General features: G+C 37.0%; 1 protein-coding gene across 1 annotated transcript in view; it reads right to left on the bottom strand.

The window, feature by feature from the left end:
- LOC145788346 (collagen alpha-6(VI) chain-like) overlaps window positions 1-11,120 on the bottom strand; it is a 37,239-nt gene extending 26,119 nt beyond the window's left edge. Inside the window, exons 1-11 of the mRNA XM_082600123.1 lie at window positions 11,063-11,120; window positions 9,908-10,064; window positions 7,395-7,483; window positions 6,876-6,991; window positions 5,029-5,172; window positions 3,704-3,776; window positions 2,569-2,645; window positions 1,879-1,982; window positions 968-1,070; window positions 707-829; window positions 118-261 (exon numbers count right to left, since the gene is read on the bottom strand). Of these exons, the coding sequence (XP_082456249.1) occupies window positions 118-261; window positions 707-829; window positions 968-1,070; window positions 1,879-1,982; window positions 2,569-2,645; window positions 3,704-3,776; window positions 5,029-5,172; window positions 6,876-6,991; window positions 7,395-7,483; window positions 9,908-10,064; window positions 11,063-11,120 (1,188 nt within the window). The remainder of the gene's footprint in view (window positions 1-117; window positions 262-706; window positions 830-967; window positions 1,071-1,878; window positions 1,983-2,568; window positions 2,646-3,703; window positions 3,777-5,028; window positions 5,173-6,875; window positions 6,992-7,394; window positions 7,484-9,907; window positions 10,065-11,062) is intronic.
- Window positions 11,121-24,048: the final 12,928 nt, after the last annotated feature.

Below are 24,048 nucleotides of genomic sequence, written 5' to 3'. Positions count from 1 at the left end.
GCATTTACCGTATTTAATGTTATAAATATACTTTGACATAATTTATCAGAGGCTTTTTCACTCCGCGAATACAGATTCAAACCAACCAATCACCAGCATATGATGAGTTTGTCGTACCTGAACCAGACCAACTCGCTTTAAATCAATGATGTCAAAGTTTAAGGCTTCAATGACGTAGTTCTTGTTAGGATTTGAGGCAATCACCCTAACTTCGTCGACGTTGTAGTTCCCTACTCCAACAGCGTAGACAGTGATTCCAGCCTGAAAGTACGGATTGTTTTATAGGGTGATAGAAATTATTATTTTTTTTTTGAAACGATTTATTTATTTCTGTTTTGCTTTCTTTTCTTTCTCAGGAAGTTTCTTACATGAAGAGTTTAAATGAGCTTTGTTGAACACATTGGCGCTATTACCAGAGATTGGGCAATTATGTTTGTTCTTAGTCTTAGGCTATTGTTAAGAATAATCTCAAAAAAATCGCACTGCTGCAATTGGCTGCAGTATATTGAAGAAATAACTGATATAATTAATAATTGTAAATTTTCCCTTAAATTGGTCTTCTTTTTCTTGATTTTACTTAATATCATTCCATTTTGACAGGCTCAAACATTTATTCCTTCAGTATCAATTTTTTTTCTGACTCCCTTACGAGGAAGGATGCAGTCAAGTCATAAAAAGCCATGATCCTCAATTCTTTTATTTTTACCTCCTGCACAGCCTCAGAAGCTGTAATGACAAGGTCAGATTTTTGAGATTTTCCCTCTGTCATGACAATGGCAAGGTCTGGCACATTTGGTCGGTCTCCATTTCTTTCCGTGTATATTGTGTTCTAGAATATACCCAAAGCCAGTGAATAATTTTCGAACAGAAAGTAAAGCTTAGGTTATCGGTTTATTGTATTTTCAGTAGAACTGCATTAACACAAACACAGGTAGGTGGCTCAACACAATTTAATAAAAGTGGTTACCAGCATATACATCAGTGCTTGTCCTGTATGTGTGGTCCCGGTCATGTATTCCATGTCATCGATTGCATTGATCATTTCTTGTTTGGATAAAAGATCACTAAATCTAAATTAGCAAATCACAAAACATTCAATCAACAAAATTTAGTGTAAAACCTAATAACTGATTCAAGTACTTGCTTGCTACACCTGGGTAGACACGAGTATGTCGACAAGGCAAAACAACGCAGTAAATCAGTCCTGCATAAACTGAGATCAGACTGGATAATCCAGCAAACTCATTGCCAGTTGTTTTTACAAATCTTATGCTGTAAATGTGTAGATGTTATACAGCAGAGTCCTCAAGAAACTAACATTTTTACAATTGTGAAAATTCGAAAGTTTATGTTTCTCGGACTCATTATTCAAGAATAGTTAAACTAATTGTTTGTCGTATCCAAGCTTACACCCGGTGGTTGAAGATTTAGATTAAGTGGACGGGAAGGCAAGGAAGCCAATCTTCGTGTCCACCTTCAGGCATGCCTTTAAGTGTCCTGCCACAGACACAGCCGCATGCTCTTGAGCGGTGTCGAACCGGCGCCCTTTCGATTGCCGTTCCAGTGTTCTCACCACTCGGCTACGCGGCCGACAGTTAAAACAAAAAAAAAAAAAACCGAAAAAAAAATAAAATGTACATTTATTATTAGTAGTAGTTAAACTAATAATAAATGTACATTTTATTTTTCGTCATATCGTGTCCGTGAAATATAAAGAAGCAGTATGTCTCTAAAGCAATACAAATATGCAGAAAGACGGTGGCAATATGTAGAAAGATTTAAGTGTTACAAAAAACGGTTGTCTGCGTAGCCTAAATACAATAAATAAAACGAAAACCCGTGCATTCGCTATCGATAATTTTTTCCCCAAATACTAACTTGAATATTTTCTTGACAACTGTGTTATATTGAACAACAGCGACTCTAGTGTATTCAGGATCGATGTCAAAAGAGTTGATAATTTTCTTTATCCATTCTTTCACCTGCATTTTGGTCAATTTTACTCACTTTAGTTTGACAAGATAGCTTTTGTTTTATTGAATCTGCTTAAAAACCATAGGCTAGGTAGTAATTATGATAAAAAGCTAAAAGCGCAGTGTTTTTGAAAGAACATTGAATGCCTCCAACAAAAATTTTAAATGATGTTAGTTCAATTTTTTTTTCTAATAACTAAACAATTACTATTATTTGCCATTATCATATCAAAGCAGTATGAAAGTATTTCACATTTTACTTGGATTTTCAAAATTTTATTGAATTAGTTGAAAGTTTCAAAAAGTATGTTTTTTTGCGTTGAAAAGATTGCAATAAAAAAAATTCTGTGCAATTGTGTACGTGGCATGTTGAGTACATCAGGTTTAAACACAATGACAAAAAGGAACAAAAAATAATAATAATTATGTGTGGTACTGTCATTTTCCTGCATTTATAGCTTATTTGAAATTCGTTTTATTTTTATTTTCTTTGAGAAACTTAACTTTGTGTTTAACATTCACAACCAACATTAACCCAAATAATTCAATAAAAAATTTCAAGATTATTTTAATTCATTGATTGTCGTACGGATACCTTCATGAAATCTTCATAGCCAATCGTTGATGATCCATCGATTATAAAAGTTAAGTCGTGGGTTGCTGTTGGGCACTCTAAACGAAACAGAGAAACTGCATTCATTGAATCAATGTATGTACGTGCAAGTAGCGATCTTCGAGTCAACCGATTAAACCAGGGTTACTGAACTAATATTAACAAAGGTCCAGTTTGACAAGTTGAATATTTTTAACGGTCCAGTGTCCGGTCAATAAGTTATTTCACACGCAACGACGAAAGTTAATCAGTATCATTGCCGAACCATTTTTTTAGGTAAAATGCAACTCGCCGTGGATAGTTGACAAAGTGCTGTGGGATGAAAGCCCCCAGCTATTAAGATAATCACAAAGAAAAGTGTTTCCTCCCAATAGAAATCTGTTCAAAGAGGCCCTGAAACGTGGCAATGAGGTTATTCTTTCAGAAGCCCGAGGTCCACCATCAACGCCCAGAAGGTCCGGATTCGGACCGCGGTGGAAAGCTTTAAATGACGTATTCAAGCGCACACTCTGAGAGTTAAACCGTCGTTTCGTGATCTTTGCATTTTTTCGTTTCGTGATCTTTGCATTTTTTCGTTTCGTGATCTTGTTTTTCGTGATCTTGCATTTTTCGTTTCGTGATCTTGCATTTTTTCGTTTCGTGATCTTGTTTTTCGTGATCTTTGCATTTTTTCGTTTCGTGATCTTGCATTTTTTTGTTTCGTGATCTTGTTTTTCGTGATCTTTGCATTTTTTCGTTTCGTGATCTTGTTTTTCGTGATCTTGCACTTTTTCGTTTCGTGATCTTGCATTTTTTTGTTTCGTGATCTTGTTTTTCGTGATCTTGCATTTTTTCGTTTCGTGATCTTGTTTTTCGTGATCTTTGCATTTTTTCGTTTCGTGATCTTGTTTTATGTTCACACTAGGCGCATATTTACGTAAGCTGTCAGGGTGGTTAGCTCATTTTTAAAACTCAACTACTGTTATAAAGCATATGTATCAAAAAATCACTGTTGGATTAATAACTCGTTAAGATGTTTTATTGGGTATGTTGATGCTTTTTAAGCTTTAACAAATAATTTTTTTAAAATCTATGAAATAAAAATAAAAATAAATATTTTTCTGGAAACATCAGCTACCTTGTATTGTTTGTCCACATACAGCATCGACCACACGTTCTTCAATTTCATGTAGGGATGCAAAGTTGTTCACCTAAAATAGTACCGTACTTAGATTAACATTTGGAAAAATTGTTATTAGATGATAATGCAGTGAGGAATGAGGTAATATGCAAGAACGATGCTTCACAACTGCTTTGTCGCTTTATCCAAGTCAATAGATTATAAATGGCGTAATTTTGGTACAAATGTTGTATAAATTTTCCCAGAGGTGGCGCCTTGTTCGATATTAGCGGTAGCCACTTTAACATGACAAAACTCTGCCACAGCCATTGAAACCTCGAACCAATCAACCAATCATAAGCTACGTTTTCCGTGACGTGAAAAAGGGCGAAAAGAAGATACAAAGCAAATAAAGCGATGGATTCTTTGCCATCTGGTTGGCTGAAGGGTTAGGGTTAGGGCTAGAAAGTAGTCATTTCATGACATGGGTTCGATTACCACTCCTACCATTAGGCTACTCTTCTTTCTTCTGCAACTACCAAATTAAGCTCAAAACAAGGATTAACTCTTTGGCTGAGTGCTAGAAGGCCTCTTGTAACATGTTTTGATTGGTTGGCGGTGTCATTGGGGTTTAGCAGATTTCTTCATGTTAATGTGGCTTCCGATATTAGCGTTAGTTATTATTCCCCACTCAACCGTGTTAACATAAGTTGTAGCCTACTTCCGAATGGTAGGTTAATGAGAACACTCTTTGCTGGAAATGGTTTTCTTTTTTCCTTCTTTTAAATAAGACATCCTTCGATAATTTTTTTACTTTCTTATTATAATGTCTTAGCCAAGCAAACAACATCAGGAGACAAAAACTGTTGGAAAACATTAGTTTTAAAGACTGAAGAAAAAATAGCCTACCACGAAAAGTTCTACAGCTATTAGTGGTAAAAACATGATTTTGTGTGGGGTGAAAAAATTTGCCTCCTAAAAGCCAACCTTGACAAGCAACCAAGACAAGTTTGATACACTGCTAACTTTTTTGATGGTGAATCGAAACTTGAAAACTTCTTTAATGTTTGTTTTACAAAGTCGTAGTCTATCTTACGAAGAAATAAAATATAAGTAAAATATGTGGTGTTCACAAAAAAAACGCATCAATTTTACCAAAACTACATCATTGTTGTTGTAGGCTACTGTGATTGAGGTTAGCAATTTGATTAGCCAGACAGAGAAAATCTGTTTCCCTTCCATTATAAGATTTTTACTTTTTCTACAAGGTGAAAGAACAGCACGAAAGAAAGTGTAAGCAGGCTAAAAATATGGTGTTTAAAAAATAAAAATGTCAATTTTACCACAAAGACATTATCTTTGTATTGAGATGGCCCAGATGTGATTTCTCGCAATTCTCGAAGCATGGTCGAGGAAGGCTGATTCCCAACCCCAACAGCAAAAGTGGCTATGCCAGAAGCGTGGAGAGCTGAAGCTGCTCCATAAACCTGCACAAAATTGTAAAGCATGCGGTAAAGTAGACTAAGTAACCTAGCTTCTAGCTTTCAAATTTGCTGTTGAAACCAGTGGTAGATCCAGGTGGTGGGGGGATTAGAGCAATCGCCTCCCCCTTTAAACACAGAAAATTAACTTTATTCCTAGTGTAGACTATTTGCCAGGTCGAATTAACGTAGACGGTAGATCTACACATTATTGTGTTTTGTTGAAATTATTTCTTCCCCCTTAAGGTTGCTTACTGAATCCTCCCTGGTTTGAACCAACTGAACGACTGCGGCGTGCTCATAAGATTTAAGAAGAGATTGCGACAATACACAGTTTGGAAAACATTTTAAAATACCGATATTATCTTCATCCTTTTAACAGGTAAGCTACTGCTGCCAACGATACGCAACAAAACAATTGCTATTGTAAATTTGAAAAGAACAAAGCTAAACCTTCTTGTTGGAAGCAAGAGATCAGTGAAGTGCACTTTATGAAAAGTTCCCACGATCAAACTTTGAAAACAAAGGCAAAACTTAGAGTACCGGTAGTATTAAAATCACACAAGATCGCACAGTAAACAATACAAGTTCTTGTAGTCTGGTAAAAGACTTGAAACGTTTATCATAATATGTGTATTGTTCAAAGTTTAACAAACATGAAAGATTGTGGAAAACCAAAACTAGAAAACAACACTATACTATGGCTGCGTCATAAGGGTGTAGTGGCAGTTTTATAGATGACGGAGCTCTGCTGGGCCTTTAGGTTTTAACTTTCATTAAATGACAAACAATTTTCCTGGTTACTGTCAGGGATAATATCGCTGGTTCCAGTGTGCGGCATTGTCAAGTTTTTGACGTCCAGCGAGAGTAGTTGATCGAACCTCTGGCGTGCTCCGGCACCACACCGGTGACGAGAGTTGGATCAATTGCACAGTTTTCAGTTCAATTACAATACAATTACACCATCAAAATGTTTAATTACATTACCTTATGCTCTTTTGTTCTGAAATTTTCAAATTACAATTACTTTCAAATGTAGTAAATCGCATGGTTCAATTACAAAAATTAAATGTTTTAATACTTATGTTCATCGATGATTTGTTACAGTTTGATGTTATCAAAACCAAGTTGAATTGCGATTGATAAAGATTCGGTTGCAATTTAAAAGTCCTTTTTAACCCTAACTAGCGGTTAACGAAAGTACTGATATCATGCGTTCTAACTTACCAAATGTAATTACAATTTGGACAAAACTTTTTTGAAATTATAATTACAATTACATGAAAAAGTGTAATTAATTGCATTAAAATACGGACGACATTTTACGTCAATTATGACATGAAATTTAAAACGGAGCAGATAAGGTGCTCACTTCTCAATCATGCAACTCTGGTTCAACTCCAGGCTTAAGCTGGTTGTTGAAACACACCGCTCACTTCTACCCAGGGTGTAAGGAATTGGGTGAGTGTAGTTGCTGAAGGAAAGGCGGCCGAGAGAAAGGAAATGACCACCCTACTCTCATTAGTGCCGAAGATTTAGTATAATAACAACCTTTTCTTCTCATTCCCCAAAGTTTGAATTCAAGTATGGAATTCACCTTATACAAACCTGGTTTTCTTCATTGCAACGTTTTTATCCCAAACAAATGTTTAAAAATACTGTACTTTTTCTTTTCTGGTAGTAGATTTGCACAATTATTTTTTCGTTACCTCATCTTGACTTGGTCCATCGCTGAGCAGTATGACGACTTTGGCTGCCCTGGGTCTCGCCTCAGAAAAAACACTTTCGACTGTGTGTTGTAAGGCAAGGCCAATTTGTGTACCTCCTGAAATATTTAAATGTGACGTCATTACTGCTGCAGGAAATGAATAGAAAGATTTTGGAGAGGCATCACATTTTGAGTCAGTGTAAAAAGTGTCTTATAGTTATGTTTACAATCAAGAAGTTTTGAAAAAAGATGCTTCGTTTTGGTTGAGACAAGTCATAATATTTTATCATTTTCAGAAAACACGTGACCAAGCTCTCTCTTCTAGATTTGCTACTGAATCGCTAAATGGTCTAGTCTAGTATAACAAACTCGTAGGCTACTAATATGAAATAAAAAATCCAATAAAAATTGCCAAACTGACAACCTATCAAAATTAGACAAAATATTGCGTATCCGTGTGAATATTTTCTTCTGTTAACTACACATTTCTTGACATACAAACAACAGAAACTCTTCTTACCAGTCATATAGTTGATGTTATTGACACCACGAAGAACACCTCCAATGTGGGAGTAGGTATTGAGTCCGAACTCTGTTTGTGGGTATGAGCTAAAATACAAAAATGCAACATACTGAAATCAAGGCATGTCAGCTCTTAGTTTAAATTTATTCACACAACAAAGTGATACTTTCGTAATTTTTCGTAATTTCTTTCCTGATTTTGTAATGTAGGTTATTTCCTTACTTTAGAATAACGTATCGTATATAACCTAGATATCTACATACGTCTACATACATATATCGTATAAATATCTACATAGGCTACATATCTAGTATAGCCATACACATGGCCACCTAAAGATACGGCCTGATTTGTCACATTTTGCAGAAATTTCCAGGTTTTTCTAACTTTGGGCGAACGTTCAAATAAATTTTTCTAAAAATTAGATTTTTACGCTTTCTATATTCTTTTCCGCAGATGACACAATAGGTTTTAACATCCTCACATGTTGAAAAACAAAGAAAATTTGATTTTGTAAATTTTAGTCAGACTGTTAATTTTCAATAACAGTCTGATTTTGCGTTTTTCAACTTACTTTTTCTCATTTGCTATTGCTTCCCCAAGGCAACAAAAAAGTTTTTTGTCATTAGGAAACCGCAAAAAGTAAAAACATCTCAAAAAATGTCAGTCAAGCTCTAGCAGTAGCTGTAATCACAATCTGCAAAATGTGACAAATCAGGCCGCATCTCCAGGTGGCCATGCCATACACCTACATGAACTACATCTAAGACAGGTGAATGAGCATTTTTTTTTAGAAGAAGAGGCAAATTGAAAGGAATAGAATTGTAGAAGTTGACATTGTGTGTATCTACATCCGGAACCTTACTCTTAAAGTCTCGAATCCACCCGTAAGTATTGTCAAAAAAAGTAGCAATTTATTGTTTTAGCATCCAGGCTTATGGCCCGTGGTTGAAAATTTAAATTAAGTTTACGGAGAGACAAAGAAGCTAGTCTTATTGTCTTCCAACCAGTACAGGCCTAAACATTTCTCCAAGAAACAGCCAATTGCTTGAGGGGCACCAAACTAACCACCTTCCAATATTCGAGCATGTGAAGGTGTCATCGCAAGAGCTAATATGAACCGTAGCCGAGACACGGCAGTCGGCACACTTTAAACTAGTCAGAGTTTGATTTTTTGTTTGTGCTAACGGATTCAGAGAGGCACTTGGTCACGTGCCCCCTCCCCTGCTAAAAAAAACAGAGAAAAAAAATTTTTTTTTTCGATTTCGCCAAATTTTTTCGCTCGTTTTAATCATATTTTTAACTTAACCTGCAGCATTGGGAAAACGTGTTTACAGCAGTGGATTTGAGGGTAGGAATTTTATGTGCTCTTAAAAGCTAAGAAAATAATGGAATTTTTTGAAGTAAATATATGGCTTACTCAATCTCAATCCTGTGTCCCCCAAATTATTCTTCTCGACCCGCTACTAGTTGTCACTTGTAAGTATCAAAGCACATTTACAAAAAAGATGCATAACTAACAAACAATATTTAAAATGGTTTAAAGTTGTTCACTTTTTTTCATATACCATGGCCATTTCTGATTTAGGTCCTCAAGCCCGTTGGCTTCTCAAATGCATATCCAATTAAGCAACTAAACTGTTCTACAGAATAAATCTCCGCATTTGAAAGGGAAAACATATTCTCTCCAAGCTATTATTAGGGTGACAAGAAAGTATGCGCGTAACATAGTCGATCCCTTGTTGCCACACAATGTCACACTTATCTTGTGTAACACAATACAATAATGACCAAGCATTAGAAAAATGAGGGATTACTGGTAAATCTTCTACCTTCCGTCAGTGAACCTTAATTTTCACAATGGCGTGTGACAGCTGTGACAAAAAGATTGCTCGGCTCAAAGATAAATATTGTTCTAAAGATATAGGCCTACCGGTAGCCTAGGTGATGATATCTGTCATCTTTCATGACTTGAAAATCACCAGATAAACAAAATTGCGTGCTTTCCAACAATTTTTTTGCAGCTTTTGTAGAGCTTACGAAAACAGGTGTTAAATTAACGGCAAACGAAAAGAAACAAACTTTGCCGTTTGCAGAGTCTACCTGGTGTATCATGCAAAGAACCATGCAGATATTCTAGAGAAAGTTCAACACCTGTTGTGGATTCCAAAAAAATAACCTTTTGAAGAGTACTAATTTCTAACAAAACGACATTGAGGGCAATGCATTTTAGAAGATGTAGCTGACAAGACATATGCAAACACTCTTGTCACGAAAAATGTAATCCTTTCCTTATATTTTGAGTCAAACATACCGCGTTTATCAAACGTCATCAGCAGACCACATGTTCCCACAGTTAGCTACGTGTACCCTTTGGCCTAAACTTGATGATACAAAATTTCTGAGCGCATATACTACAATCTAAATCAAAAAGTAGGAAATCTTTTAATCAAAGCAGTTCCTGCTGAGCGCAGCAGATAATTGGACAGGGTTAATGAAATGTGCCTTACCTAAATTGTACCACAGCAATACGTGTCGTTGAGGAACTTATATCGAAGTTTAGCGTGATGTTGTGTATCCACTTTTTTACAATGTTGAAATTGGAGTATGAAACACTGGACGAACCATCCACTAAAAATACCAGCTCCAGACTTGTAGTCCTGCAACCTTAATTATACAAACATCAATGCAAATGTCGAGAAAGGAAAATGCACAGGCTTCATGTTCAGGGGCGTAGTCAGGGAAGGGCAAAGGGGGTAATTGCCCCTTCGAAATATTTTTAGATAATAACTGAATAACAGACTTGTAAGTAATTAAAAAATTTTAGAAAAGTTTATTGAAGAAGATGTATTTCTGTGATAAAATTTATACAGTATTTAGATTTTAAACAGCACTTTCGCTACTAACGGCGTTTTTAAGAAGCTATCCTTTGGCTGTGACGTCATACTACTAAGCTTCAAAGGTCATTTACGATATAAGCTGGCCAATTGTGACGTCGTATTTCGACTTTGATCAAGTCGTAAAAACAAGTAGGACACCTATTGATTTAGGATGAACGTAACCTACCAGCAGAATACTCAATTTTAAAGTATTTTTCAAAAGTTCTGGAAGAGGGCCCCCAGACCCCCCTCTGGATGACCGGTTCACTAACATATGCAATAACACTTATTTGTCCCTCCCCTCCGTAATTTTGTACTGGCTAAGTTACTATTCATGTCTATAATTAATATCATAGAAATGCATACCAGCACTAGTTTTTAAACAAAGATACTCAATAAAACTGAATAAAGCTGAGCCAGTAACAAAACTCGTAATGATATTAATATAGTAATAATTAATACAAATAATAATTATAACAATAAACTTACTCTTAGACTATTCTACCACTACTATAGTCTACATATGGTTGCTTAAACTAATTATTAAAGCAAAAGCAATAGAAAACATTTCTTTGAGAAATATTGCTTATCCATTTATTGCCGTTGTGCTATGAGTATTAAGCATTGAGCAATTATCCTATCGGTACCTGTAAAAAGTTAAAACATGAAGTGCAACAATATTTACAATAGAAAATAGAATAAATGAAAATTATTTATCATATCAAATGTTTAGAATAAGAATATAGGCCTTGAAGCTTGGTTTGCTTGAGCAATTTAAAAAATTACCTGGAACTCCTTCAAACGTCTGGCATTCACCTGATATTGTTGCCAGCAGTGCTACCATGATGATCTGAAGGGCAATATAAGGAAAGGGGAACGTCAACATCTTTTTAAATAAAACCAGCAAGACTTTCTACCTACTGTAAAAAAGTTGCGAATGCGTTAACCTACAGTACATAATAGCAAGTCCAGGTGATGACAATTTTTTTTAACTACACTAATTGCAGATCTAATTTTTAATGCAATAGTGCTATTAAAATTGAAATCTTTTTTTTTTGTTGAAATAATTTGTGCCGAAAATAATTGACCAAAACAACATCAAAACTAAGTTAATATACACGTCACAAAGTACATCTTATCTGTCAGGCATGTTTAAGAATTTTTTCACAGCTTCGGGAAGCTATCATCATCATCATTTTGTTCCTTCCTCGTATGGAGGGTTGGATACAATGCGCCATTGTTCTCGACCATGAGCTGTGCGTACTGCACATTCATAAGTTAATTTTGTCCATTTTGTGATGTTTGTTGTCCAAATCATTCTTGGTCTACCTTTACTTCTTTTACCGTTTATCTTCCCTTCTATTAATGATCTTTGTAATGAATTTTGCCTTATTGTGTGTCCAAAATACTTCAATTTTCTTCTTTTGACTGTTTGTAAGAGCATTTTGCTTGGATTGAATTTGGAGAGTACTTCATCGTTAGTGATCTTTTGTTTCCATGAAATTTTTAACATTTGCCTGTATGTCCAGAGCTCGAAGGCATCGATCGATTTCTCCATTTTTTGTGACATTGTCCAAGTTTCAGAATTGTATAATAGTGTCGACCAGATACAGCATTTTAAGATCCTGAGACGAATTGATAAATTTAAACGTTGATTGGTTAAAATATTTTTCATTTTTCCAAATGTAGTTCTTGCGATTTCTATCCGTCTAAGAATTTCATGGTCACACCTCCCCAGGCCCGTAACTAGCTTGGAGCAGCAGGGGGGGCAAAAGTATTCTAGAGGGGGCCCAACTTTTACTTTCCGTATCATGTACGAAAACGACGTTTGTACACAATGTGGGTATATTTACGCAAGAACATTAATCGTAGGCCTAGTACAACGTTTACATTAGACTAGTTTATCATAGAACCAGTCAGTGGCGTAGCCAGGAATTTTGAAAGGGGGTGGGGGTTGACGGCCGACGGGCAAAGACCGACGGCGTCTTTGCCAAAGGCGACACCCAGCAGCGGGGGGTCTGGGGGGCCTCCCCCAGAAAATTTTGAAAAATTACTTTGAATTTGGTGCATTCTGAAAGCATTTTCAACAAACATGTGGGTATAAATATTCCTGTAAAATGGTGCTGTCCGGTAGCATAGCAAAAGGATAAGATCATGTTTTCTAGGGCATTTTTCGGTAATAAAGCTAAGTCTCTATGTTTTCTTGTTGCTAATTCCTGGCTGAGATATTTGAATGTTTGGTATTGGCAAAACTCGCTCTTTTAATGCAGTTTCGTTTAAAATTAGGCAAACTTTGTTTTAGAGACAACATTCTACCACACCCTTAAACACACAATGTTTACAATTAAATAATACAAGAAAATTGAGTATAAAACTGAAAAGTCAGCGAACAGAGCTAATTAACATAATTTTTTCCAGGGGGGGCTTCGCCCCTCCTGCGCCCCCCCTAGTTACGGGCCTGCACCTCCCATCTTCAGTTATTAAATGACCAAGATATGAAAAAGATTTTACTTCTTGTATAATTTCATTGTCAATTATAATTTGGAGTACTGGAGTGTCTGGTGATTTTGAGATTATCATTGATTTGGTCTTTTTCGCGTTAATTTTCATATTAAATTCTTTACCAATTGAGTTAACATTGTCCAATATTTCTTGAAGATCTTGTGATTCAGCCAACAGAACAGTATCATCAGCATAGCGTAAATTTGTTATATTCAAGCCACCAACTTTTACTCCTTTCATATCATCAATGGGTCGAAAAATCATTTCTGTGTATAAATTAAAAAGACATGGAGAAAGTACACATTCTTGGCGTACTCCACGCTTGATATCAATTCCTTTAGATAAATCTTTTTTCATGCGAATAAATGCTTTTTGATTCCAGTACAAATTGATAATAAAACGTAAGTCTTTGCCATTCATACCAATATTGGACAAACAATGAATCAGTTTCTCATGGTTAACTCTATCAAATGCTTTCTCATAATCAATAAAACATGCATATACTACAGGGGCTCCGGACACTTCCTGAGAGTGGGGGGGTAATTTAAACAGGGGCGGAAACGATGTTTTGACATCGACAGGGGTCTTATTAGATTATCGCATCACATATACTTCTGGGAGGTCGCCCGCCAGACCCCCTTTGCATTACTGAAAGCTTCAGTTTCTTACACAGCGTCTTGGTCGGCATGTTTCGCGCCGAAGGCGCAAATTTTTTGCTTTTCAGCACGATTTAAAATCGAAAAATTATTTCAACAAATCTAAAATTGCGAGCAAAAGCTCTTTAACATTTGCCACATTTTTTGAAGTTTTGAGACAATTTTGACTGGAAGAGGAGACGTACACAAAAATCCTTCTCTGTATTCTTTCTTCGCTCAAGTCCTCCAAATTTTGCACTTCAGACGCTACAAGGTTAGATTTAAAAAGTCAAAAGCGTTAAGTTAAAGCTTTAATCTTTAATTTATTTTACAATTACATGAATACAACACGATAACCTGTGCCATAACTTCCACAGTAAAAAGAAAAGTTTCAGCATCTAGGGTTCTAGGCATTACATTCAACTCAGAAAAAAATAAAAGCTAAAATGCATTAATTGTTACAACAACTGAAACTAGGGAGACATCTTGATCGATACTACAGGAAGGCCTACCATCTGCGCCGTGTAAGAAATAACGCTAAACAAAAAATGCCATAATAATAATACCTTGTGCCGAAATCTTACAAAAACTACAAAGAAATAACATTATAAACGAACACATTAACTCAAACAAAACACTGTGTGCACTATGCTTCTATTATAAGCAGAACGGTCAGAAGTCCCCAAAGACTTTGTGTATTGTTGAAAACAAAATCTTTGCAGATTTCATCTACTGTACACTTAGTTCATCCAAATACACTTGATGGGCATGGCACATGGCAATGGAATTGAGTCTTAAAGCAGTCATTGTGCTTCGGAGCGATGTTTTTAAGCGGCGTAGCGAGCTAAACGATCTTTTAGCTTCTGCAGAACAAGGGCCATTGACCAATAGCAATCTTACAAGTTTTTCCACACTGGCATACAACTCTTTGACAATAGGTTTAGGTCCCATTAACTTGTTTCGAACATCGCACACATATTTGATCGGCCCATTTTTCTGATGGAAGTGGCTTAAATCTTGGCCCAAAATTTTCACGTCGAAGCCATATCGTTCCAACGCTGTAACAGCACTGTCGTTGACTGTGCCAGATACTAAAACTTCTTCAAGCATTTGGTGAGTTTTAATTCCTTCGCCATTGAAGCGATGGGTGACGCCTTGCACTATGCTTTTTTGATTAAACAGTTTTTAGCAGTAAGAAATTATGACGTCATACATAGCGCATTGTGATGCGTATATTTTTAACAGGATACATATTTTGGCGTTGTCTTGCGAGTCGGAGTTTCTAAGTAAACAACTCAAAAGTTGTGCAACAGAATAAAAAAATGAAAAAAAAACACAAAAATAAAAAAAAATGTTAAAAATGAAATTTTTATCTCTACATTAGTGGGGGGGTAATTTTGCATTAGTTACCCCCCCACTCCAATTGGTGGGGGGTAATCACCCCCCTGGCCCCCCCTCTAACGGAGCCCATGCATATACATCTTTATTTACTGCATTGTAACTCTCACAAATTGTTCTGAAGTTAAGTATACCCTCTCGTGTTCCTTTACCAGTTATAAATCCACTTTGAGTCATGCTAACCTCATTCTCAATAGATTTTCGATTTCTTAATAAAATTATTCTCAACAAAATTTTCAGTACATGACTGATCAAACTTAATGTTCTAAAGTCACTGCAGTTCTTTGCTTTGGATTTCTTTGGTAGTCTGACAAAAACAGTTTCATTGGTTAGAAGTTGACTTGGCTATTTAATTTGATGTTGTATGACTGTATGTGAATCAATCACATGGCTGGAGTGCTGTGGTGTGAAATTTTTGTGCATAAATGAAACTTTGACTGCAGATTCAGTTAAAAATCAATGCAAATTTTTCATTTTTTATTGAAACAAAACATTGCACTACAGCTGCTAATCACGCCGCCGAGAAGAGCGAATTAACTATAATTACAAATGCTATATTTTGATTCCTAAATGTTTTCGACAATGTTTGGTATATTTGTAGTGTATTGTTTAAAACTGTCTGTTATAACAAGGGCAAGCTAACGTTCCATTGATGTACTGTAGTTTATATTTTCCCAAAAGATTTAATAGATAGCCTATCACTTTGAAAATGCAAGATGTAAGCCTACAAGAAAGACTTGTTACAACAAACTCAAAAACTGTAAACATTTAAACTTTTCCAAAGCTGTTGTTTAATGATTGGAAATAAAAATCTTGTAATGACTGCTCAAGTGCTCAATGGCTTATCTACTGCAGCAATAATTTCCACAAACTAGCCCTTTGAAATTGAACTTGACTGCGCTTTATTTTAATTTTATGATAGAGTTACTGTGCTTTCATTGCATTGTCAACATTTACTCTAAATGGACTTTCTGTCATTGTTTAAAATCGTCTAAGCTCTGCTAATCTGAATTAGATCATCCTAGCTTTTTTATTTCATAAAGTGGGCGTACTAAACAAATTACAACGAGCATCAGTAGACCTATAAATAAACAAAACAACACTGAAACTTATTTTCAATATCTAATGCAGTGGTTCTCAACCGCCGGTCCGCGGACCGGTGCCGGTCCGTGTAATATTTTTGCCGGTCCGCAGAAGACCTTACTTTCTGCAAAGCTTATTTGAATGTGGAGTCATTAGCATAATGTAGAATTGTGATCGCACTGTGAAACATGCACAGCTGTAAAACTGACATATCTCAAAGTAAAATTGTTTGATAAAAAGGTGAACTTTTTGATAACCTAATTCTGTGCCGTTGAAAATGTTTTTGTGACAAATTGCGTGTAGTTTTCAAAAAGTTTTGAAACACAGAAATACATAACTAAATGGGGAATTTTGTCCTTGATTTTGAAAATTTTTAAAGTTGTTCACGGTTTTGGTTTGGTTTTGGTTGGTTTTGGTTTTAGACGAAAATTTGGAATTAGATAAGTTTGAAGTTCCGAGATAAAGTCAGGCCTGCAATTTAAATTTGCCAGAACCAGAGTTTGAGAAAGCAAAGATCTTGTTTTTCAAAGACTATGTGGGAAATAGCACTTAGGAATGAAATGAAGACAAGCCGATTTGCAGTGGAAAATGCTGGTGAAATGGAGTGGTGAAAAAAGTAAAAAGAGGTGCTGAGCATTGTGAGTCAACACTTGAAAGAGTTAGCTAACAATTTTGACGATTATTTTGCGTAACATGAAGATCCTCGACATGGAAACTTTTGGATAAACAATCCATGCATCGATGATGTCAACACATGCGACTTTAATCTTCATGAAAAAGAAAGTCTGATTGAATTACAATAGGTTGCGCTTCTACTTTGCAGTCCAGATTCTAAAAACATCATTGTCACACTTCTGGATAGGCTATCTCTTGCAAATAAATTCGTGCCTAACTTTCAAAACAATCGATTTGATGGTAACTGTTTCAACTAGGTATTTAAAAACAATTCTTTTTCATCTCTAGCTTTAATAACAAAGCAAAGAAATCGCCTGGATGCCGAAACAGAGCTACGTGTTTTAGAAACTTCTTTGATATCTCATTGGCCTCACATACTGGCAGCGTAACAGTAGCAAATTTCCCACTGACATATATTTTGTATGCAAATGGACATTTTTCTGTTTGAGTTGATTTGATTGCCGTTTTATTTCAATTGTTGTCCTGAATCGACAACTTTGGTTAACAAAACGTTACAAATATTCATTCTATTTACTACAATCTTTGGTTGCCGGTCCGCGAACATTTTTTTAAAATTTTGCCGGTCGCCCACTGTTAAAAGGTTGAGAACCACTGATCTAATGTATTTTCCCATTTTAACCCCACAATGCTTTTCCGTAATATTTTTTAGCAAATTTTATTCTTCAGTCTAATTTTGGCTTTGCTAGAACTTGTTACAATACTTGCGACACAACAAATGCCTTGTCCAGCTGCAAAAACGCGTAAGTAGGCTATGTTCAATTTTGTCGATGCGCGCATTAATACCTGAACATTACCTGACTTTTCCAAGTGGAAAAATGGATGTAGGCTTAACTAAACTATGGACCGGCTTACCTACAACCAAAATTTACCTGTCAAAGGTGTCCAAAGTCCGGCCCGCGAGATGTTTTTGTATGACCCTGCTGTTGCACAATGTGTTATTTTTGGCCGGTGGACACACAGAAATGACAGAAATTAAACCTGCATTTTTTTTTACAAGATTAGTCATTTTCCCACAGACAATAGCCAGGTGAGAAAAGTTAGAATCATTGTTGCATCATAATTGCAAAATTTACTGTTATTGTCTGGAAAATGATACGGTCGAGTTTCGTTCAGTTTCTTGTGAGCAAATTCAACAACCCTTTTTGAGATTAGGCCGCAAATGTGTAGGACTTATTACTATTCACTTCATTCTGCTTGAACCCTGATGAGGCTCCAACTCTCTTGCATCTAATTAAGCTTTTCTGCGAAACTGACTATAGCATCTTTCTCTCGTGTCTTTTTACCAGCATAAAATTTCTAAAAATGCGAAAGTTTGTAAGAAAATGTTGAGCTTGTTTGGATCAACATATTATTTGTGTGAGCATAGGCCGGCTGCATAGCCGAGTGGTGCGAGCCCTGGTTCGATGTTCGAAAGGACGCCGGTTCGACACCGCTCAAGAGCATGCGGCTATGTCTTTGGCAAGAAGCTTAATGACTAGGGCCATTTTTATATGACCTTAAAAATCAATAATATGACTTTATTTTTTGGAAAATATGACTTTATGTGAAAATCGTTTATTTTTACATGCGAACAACGTCACTCACGGAACTAAAGAGTAAATCATACGCAACATAACAGTAATACACATCCATTTTTATTTTAAACCACTGTTGTAGTACAGTTTCATGTAGAGTGGAATGTTAGAGTTTTTGAAGTTAAGATTTGGACGTAAAAATGACTTTAGTAAGGAAAATGAGCGCTCCACTGACGCTGATGTGGGTTGACACTTCTGCAGTTTTGCATAAAGCGCTGGTGAAATGTCTTGTCTTTGTAGCTCCATAATTTGTTTCACATCGTTTTTGTCCAATCGCTTCTTAATGTAATTTTTGAGCTCAAGCGGATCTTTTCCGAAAACAACGGTATGACTTTATAACTCAAAAATATGACTATATAACTTAAAAAACTGATTTATGACCTAACCAGGAAAATATGACTTTATATGACTTCATAACTTTCTTAATATACCTCATAAGGATGCGGTTTTTGCGTTAAAATTGATTTCACGACTTACTGATGCATAGAAAAAAATATGACTTTAATGACAACAATAGCTTACAGTGCTCTATAGAGAAATGCCTACAGCCCTTCTTAGGGCTATGGCCTACTAAACTGAACTGTGTAAAGTTGAATTTGTATGTAGTAGCATACGTTTTCGGGTAGGCCTATGAACTTGAACTGCAACGCTTGAGATCAAAGCTGAGCGACTCCTGCCTTCGTGATGTGTTAAGCTTGTCTGTTACTAACCTCGAACCAGACCTTACCTGAGCAGAGAAATCAAGACGTCAGTTTTATCCTTCACATCAACACAGATATGTTTTACAAAGTTTCTGGATGTGTTAACTTCTGATACAATAGCGGATAACTTATACAGCCTAACTTATCATATCCCGTGATATGTAAAGGCTACAACAAAATACTTAAAAATGCATATTAACCTTGCTTTGTTGTATGAAAATGAAATTAAATAATACAATATTGCTGTATATGCATCTTTCTTTAGGCAAAACAAGATTGTCAGAGGCTGTTGACTCGCGGCACTTCCGGTTTATCAAATCTGGCCAGCCTCGAAAAAAGTCTGGACACTCCTGATGCAAGTTAAGCCATTGGCAAATCACAATTTTAAAGAATAGGCTAAAAAATTGTGATGGACATTGATCCATAGAAAGTCAAAGTGAGATAATTCGTAAAGGAAGATAGAATAAAAGTTATAGGCTATTATTTTAATCAATCAAGAGAATGAAATATCTTCTGACTGGTGTCAAAGTCACAACAATGCTTGATATGAACGACTCGGTTTGGCTACATATGTCTTGTGATACAAAGGAATAATTATTATTTTCACATAAGTCAGTTCAATCACAAACAGCTAAAAATCGATTTCGATCAGCTATCAGCTAGACCATTTTCAGTTAAGCTTATTTAAATTATTCAAAATATTTTTATTCTATTTGAATAAGCTTAGCCTAACTAAAGATGATCTAGCGCTAGCTGATCGAAATCGATTTTTAGCTGTTTATGATTGAACCACTGTGATTGAACTGACTCGTGTGAAAATAAATACGTTTGTCTTATATTCTTTTGGTATTGTAATTTGTGAGTTGATACAAGTTTGAACCAAAAGCTCATCACAGTAGCCTACTTCTTTCCACAGAGTTTTTTTTCAAGTTTAACTAAAGTCAAGAACTTCTTTTATTTTCAAAGTTTTGAACAATTCACATCAAGGGTAGCCACTTTAACAAGTCGAAATTCTGCCACTGCAAATGACTACAATTCAACCCCCAACCAATCAGAACATGTTATAAGAGACTACCGTCCAATTTTCTTCGGGAAGAAGCCACTCTGTCCTTCGGTCGGCGGGCACTGGAGCCTAACCACCTTCTCCACCACAGGATCTCTGCTCTCCCAAACGGGCACCCCGTCGACTGAAATCAAGACACCCATTCGTGCCAGCCACTCAACTTCTTATCAGCGAAGCTGATGTACAAGACATCTCTGCGGCTACTTGGGCGGACCATAAATGGAGTTCTGAATGGAAGTCAAGCGCCACCAGACTCCATTCGTTCATCCCCGACGCTGACACACGCCCCATCGGCCTAACACTGCCTAGACAGGCATGGGTGCGCCTCAACCGTCTTTGTACGGGCGTCGGGCATTTCCGCTCAACCATGCACCAATGGGGAATGGCCTTTTCTTCCTCCAGTGAATGTGGTGCCGAGGAACAGACCGCAGACCACATCATCAATGACTGTTCCATCTTCAAGTCACCTAACGGAGTGAAAGGTCTGCGTGTCATGGATGATGAAACCAAAGACCGGCTGCTCTCTAGTAGCCTTCTAGTGTAGTCCGGAAACATCGTGAATGTGGGGTGGTAAAAGGATAGACCCTCGGCCCCAGAGGTTCACACGACGACCGTCCAATTGTGACCCTTCTAGCACTCATCCAGAGAGTTAATGCTTGTTTTGAATTTTATTTGGTAATTACAGAAGAAAAAGAACAATAGCAGTGGTAGGAATCGAACCCGCGTCAATGAAATAACTACTTTCTAGCCCTAACCCTAACCCCTAAGCCAACCAGCTGTCAAAAATTCAATCATTTAATTTGCTTGTCCCACCTGTTTTTTGTTTGGCTGCATCAATGTGTTTGTACTTGTAGTGCTTTTCAAAGGGGACAGCGAGTTTTTTGTCTGGTTACACCCAATGATGACCAAATTTGAGATATTTAGCATAAATGCTTTAAAGAATACACACAAATGAATGTGAAAAGTGTTCAAAGTAGACTAAAGTAGGTAGCGTAGCCTACCTTATGGTAGGCTTAGGGTAGGCTACATTTCGTCGGCTTACATTTGATGAGTGTAGAGTTCTTAGACTACACTACCTCAGAGATTGTGAGTAATATTGCGTTTTTGACAATATATTTGCAAAGGCCAAATTTGGGAATAATTTGAAAAATTTGGGCAAATTATGTTCGCCCCCCAAAATGTTTTACTCTCCTACGGCTATGATCAGGGCTCTCACTTTCAAGGAAATTCATTTCTATTTTGAAATTTTGAGGACTTTTAACACTCACTAACGCCATTGGCTGTCATTTTTGTACATTATGCATGTAAATGATCGTGTTTTTATGATACTAGTGTTTTTTTTGAGAATCTAGTGTTTTTTTCAGTCAAATCTAGTACTTTTCCATGACAAGAGAGTGGCAACATTGGTTAAAGTGGTTACTCACATCAAGAATAGACAGGCCTACCAACTTAGCGACACCTTGTAGTTTAGAGATTACAGGAATTACACCACTAGTGCAGTGACGTAATTAAACAAACAAATTTGGCGTGGGAGCACAGTCAAACTGTGGTGGGAGCAAAACAATGACTGCTCTTCGTAAAGAGGTAGACTACCACGTGAAAGAAATAATAGGCTACAGAGACTATTATACTTCAACAATCGGAAACTTACCTATGTCAAACTCGGTGACTGGCCTGCGTCATGACGCAGGCCCAATATGGCCCAATATATTTAACTTGTATTGGCACCAGTACAGTGCCAATACAAGTTAAATGTATTGGACCAATGCTGGCTGTGTACAGGCAGCATACGGTTACCCGTACAAAGACTGTATCGGCCCAAGACGTTGCCAGGGTGCAAGAATATACGGGGCCGGTATTGGCACCAGTACAGTGCCAATACAAGTTAAATGTATTGGACCAATGCTGGCTGTGTACAGGCAGCATACGGTTACCCGTACAAAGACTGTATCGGCCCAAGACGTTGCCAGGGTGCAAGAATATACGGGGCCGGTATTGACACCAGTACAGTGCCAATACAAGTTAAATGTATTGGACCAATGCTGGCTGTGTACAGGCAGCATACGGTTACCCGTACAAAGACTGTATAGGCCCAAGACGTTGCCAGGGTGCAAGAATATACGGGGCCGGTATTGGCACCAGTACAGTGCCAATACAAGTTAAATGTATTGGACCAATGCTGGCTGTGTACAGGCAGCATACGGCTACCCGTACAAAGACTGTATCGGCCCAAGACGTTGCCAGGGTGCAAGAATATACGGGGCCGGTATTGACGCCAGTACAGTGCCAATACAAGTTAAATGTATTGGACCAATGCTGGCTGTGTACAGGCAGCATACGGTTACCCGTACAAAGACTGTATCGGCCCAAGACGTTGCCAGGGTGCAAGAATATACGGGGCCGGTATTGGCACCAGTACAGTGCCAATACAAGTTAAATATATTGGACCAATGCTGGCTGTGTACAGGCAGCATACGGCTACCCCGTACAAAGACTGTATCGGCCCAAGACGTTGCCCGGGTGCAAGAATATACGGGGCCGGTATTGACGCCAGTACAGTGCCAATACAAGTTGCCTATACAAGCTGATATTGGGCCAGTATTGGCCTAATGCTATGATGTTTGCTGGGCAGTGGTTCAAAGCCTCTATACGAAACTGCTAAGATTAAGCTCCCAAAGCAGCTTTCCAGTCTGAGAAAAAAGATTGAATCAATTAGTCAATAGGAGACGTAATTTCAGGTTTGAATCGGAATCTGAAATTCTTGAAACCCTTTCATTGCTCAAGCACAAACTTCACTGGAGCATAGGCTATTATCACTCATCAGTGCTTCATCTTGGATCACTAACACCTGGAAAGAGGAATGGACACACAACATCTCGACCAAACTCTACTCCTTTGTCCCCGATTCTGGACCTCTGCCACCAGCCCACCACAAAAAGAACACAATCGACATGCCTGGGTACGGCTGAATCGCTCTGCACAAGCATTGGGAGCTACAGATCCTTAATGCACACATCCTTTGAGCAACCTCTCAAGCGCATGTAGCTCCACACACACTGAAAATTAGTGACTTTACAACTCTTTTCTATATTTTGAAAGAAATGGTACCTAAACACTAAACAGGCAGTATTAGCTCAGATATTTCTAAACAAGTTTTTCTTTCTGGTCTGGTATCCCTGTATTAATTGCAGAGAGAGGCCAACTGTTTCCAACTGCAGATTTCTTTAATGCAGTGAAGCTATAAAATATAAATTTAATTTGAAAAAAAGTGGTTGTCAATTCGTGTAACTTAATATTTATTGTGTGTGGTGCGACATATGTGCTTAAAAGGTTGCTGATTTTTTTAAATTTCATTTCATTATTTAGGTTTGAAATCTGGCAACACCACCTTCTTTTTGTTGTTTTGTTTTTGAAAACGTGACGTCGTGACGAAACGTTTCTATTTTGATTCTGACTTCAGTTTGGCTGCAACTTCCAATTTGCAAAACATGAAAATTCGCATAGCACAAGTACTATATTTGCGTTAATGTTGAGAATCCCATAGCACAAGTAGCATATTTTGGGTAATGTTAAGAAATTTAAACAGAAAAAAACGTGTTTTTTTTTTCAAAATCTCAGCCAGTTATGCTAATGTATAGCCTACTGCAGTGGTTCTCAAACTTTTTCAGCTTGTGGCACATTAGAAAAAATATAAAACGCACGCGGCACACTTACAAAAGAAGAAAAGTTGCTTTAAAAAAAGTTATTTTCACCTGTCAATGCGATGGATGTGCTTGTTTATACAAATATAAGCTTCGACTGAAACGAGGTTGCATTGTTGACAGACTTAGGCTATACCCGAATTTCATCGTTAATTCCAAGCAGTCTCTCTCGTTTACAGCTTTTAATTTCAGTCAAAACAGAAATGCCATGTTCACATAGCCATGAAGATGCAAATGGTAATATAATTTTGATTGATTTAGCACGGATCATGAAATAGAATTTGGAAGCAGACAGTCAAAACGCATCCAAGTTTTTTGTGGCAACAGCGTTTGAAAAAATGGGTCGTTTCGTAAATCAATGAGCTGTTCTTTTGCAGAAAGATTGTTTGATTCATTGCTTCCAAATGGTACGGTAGGTA

The sequence above is a fragment of the Aplidium turbinatum genome, chromosome 2 (assembly GCF_918807975.1).
Source record: "Aplidium turbinatum chromosome 2, kaAplTurb1.1, whole genome shotgun sequence".
NCBI lineage: Eukaryota > Metazoa > Chordata > Ascidiacea > Aplousobranchia > Polyclinidae > Aplidium > Aplidium turbinatum.
Note: the sequence above shows the minus strand (reverse complement) of the source record. Positions and strands in the feature narration are given on the sequence as shown.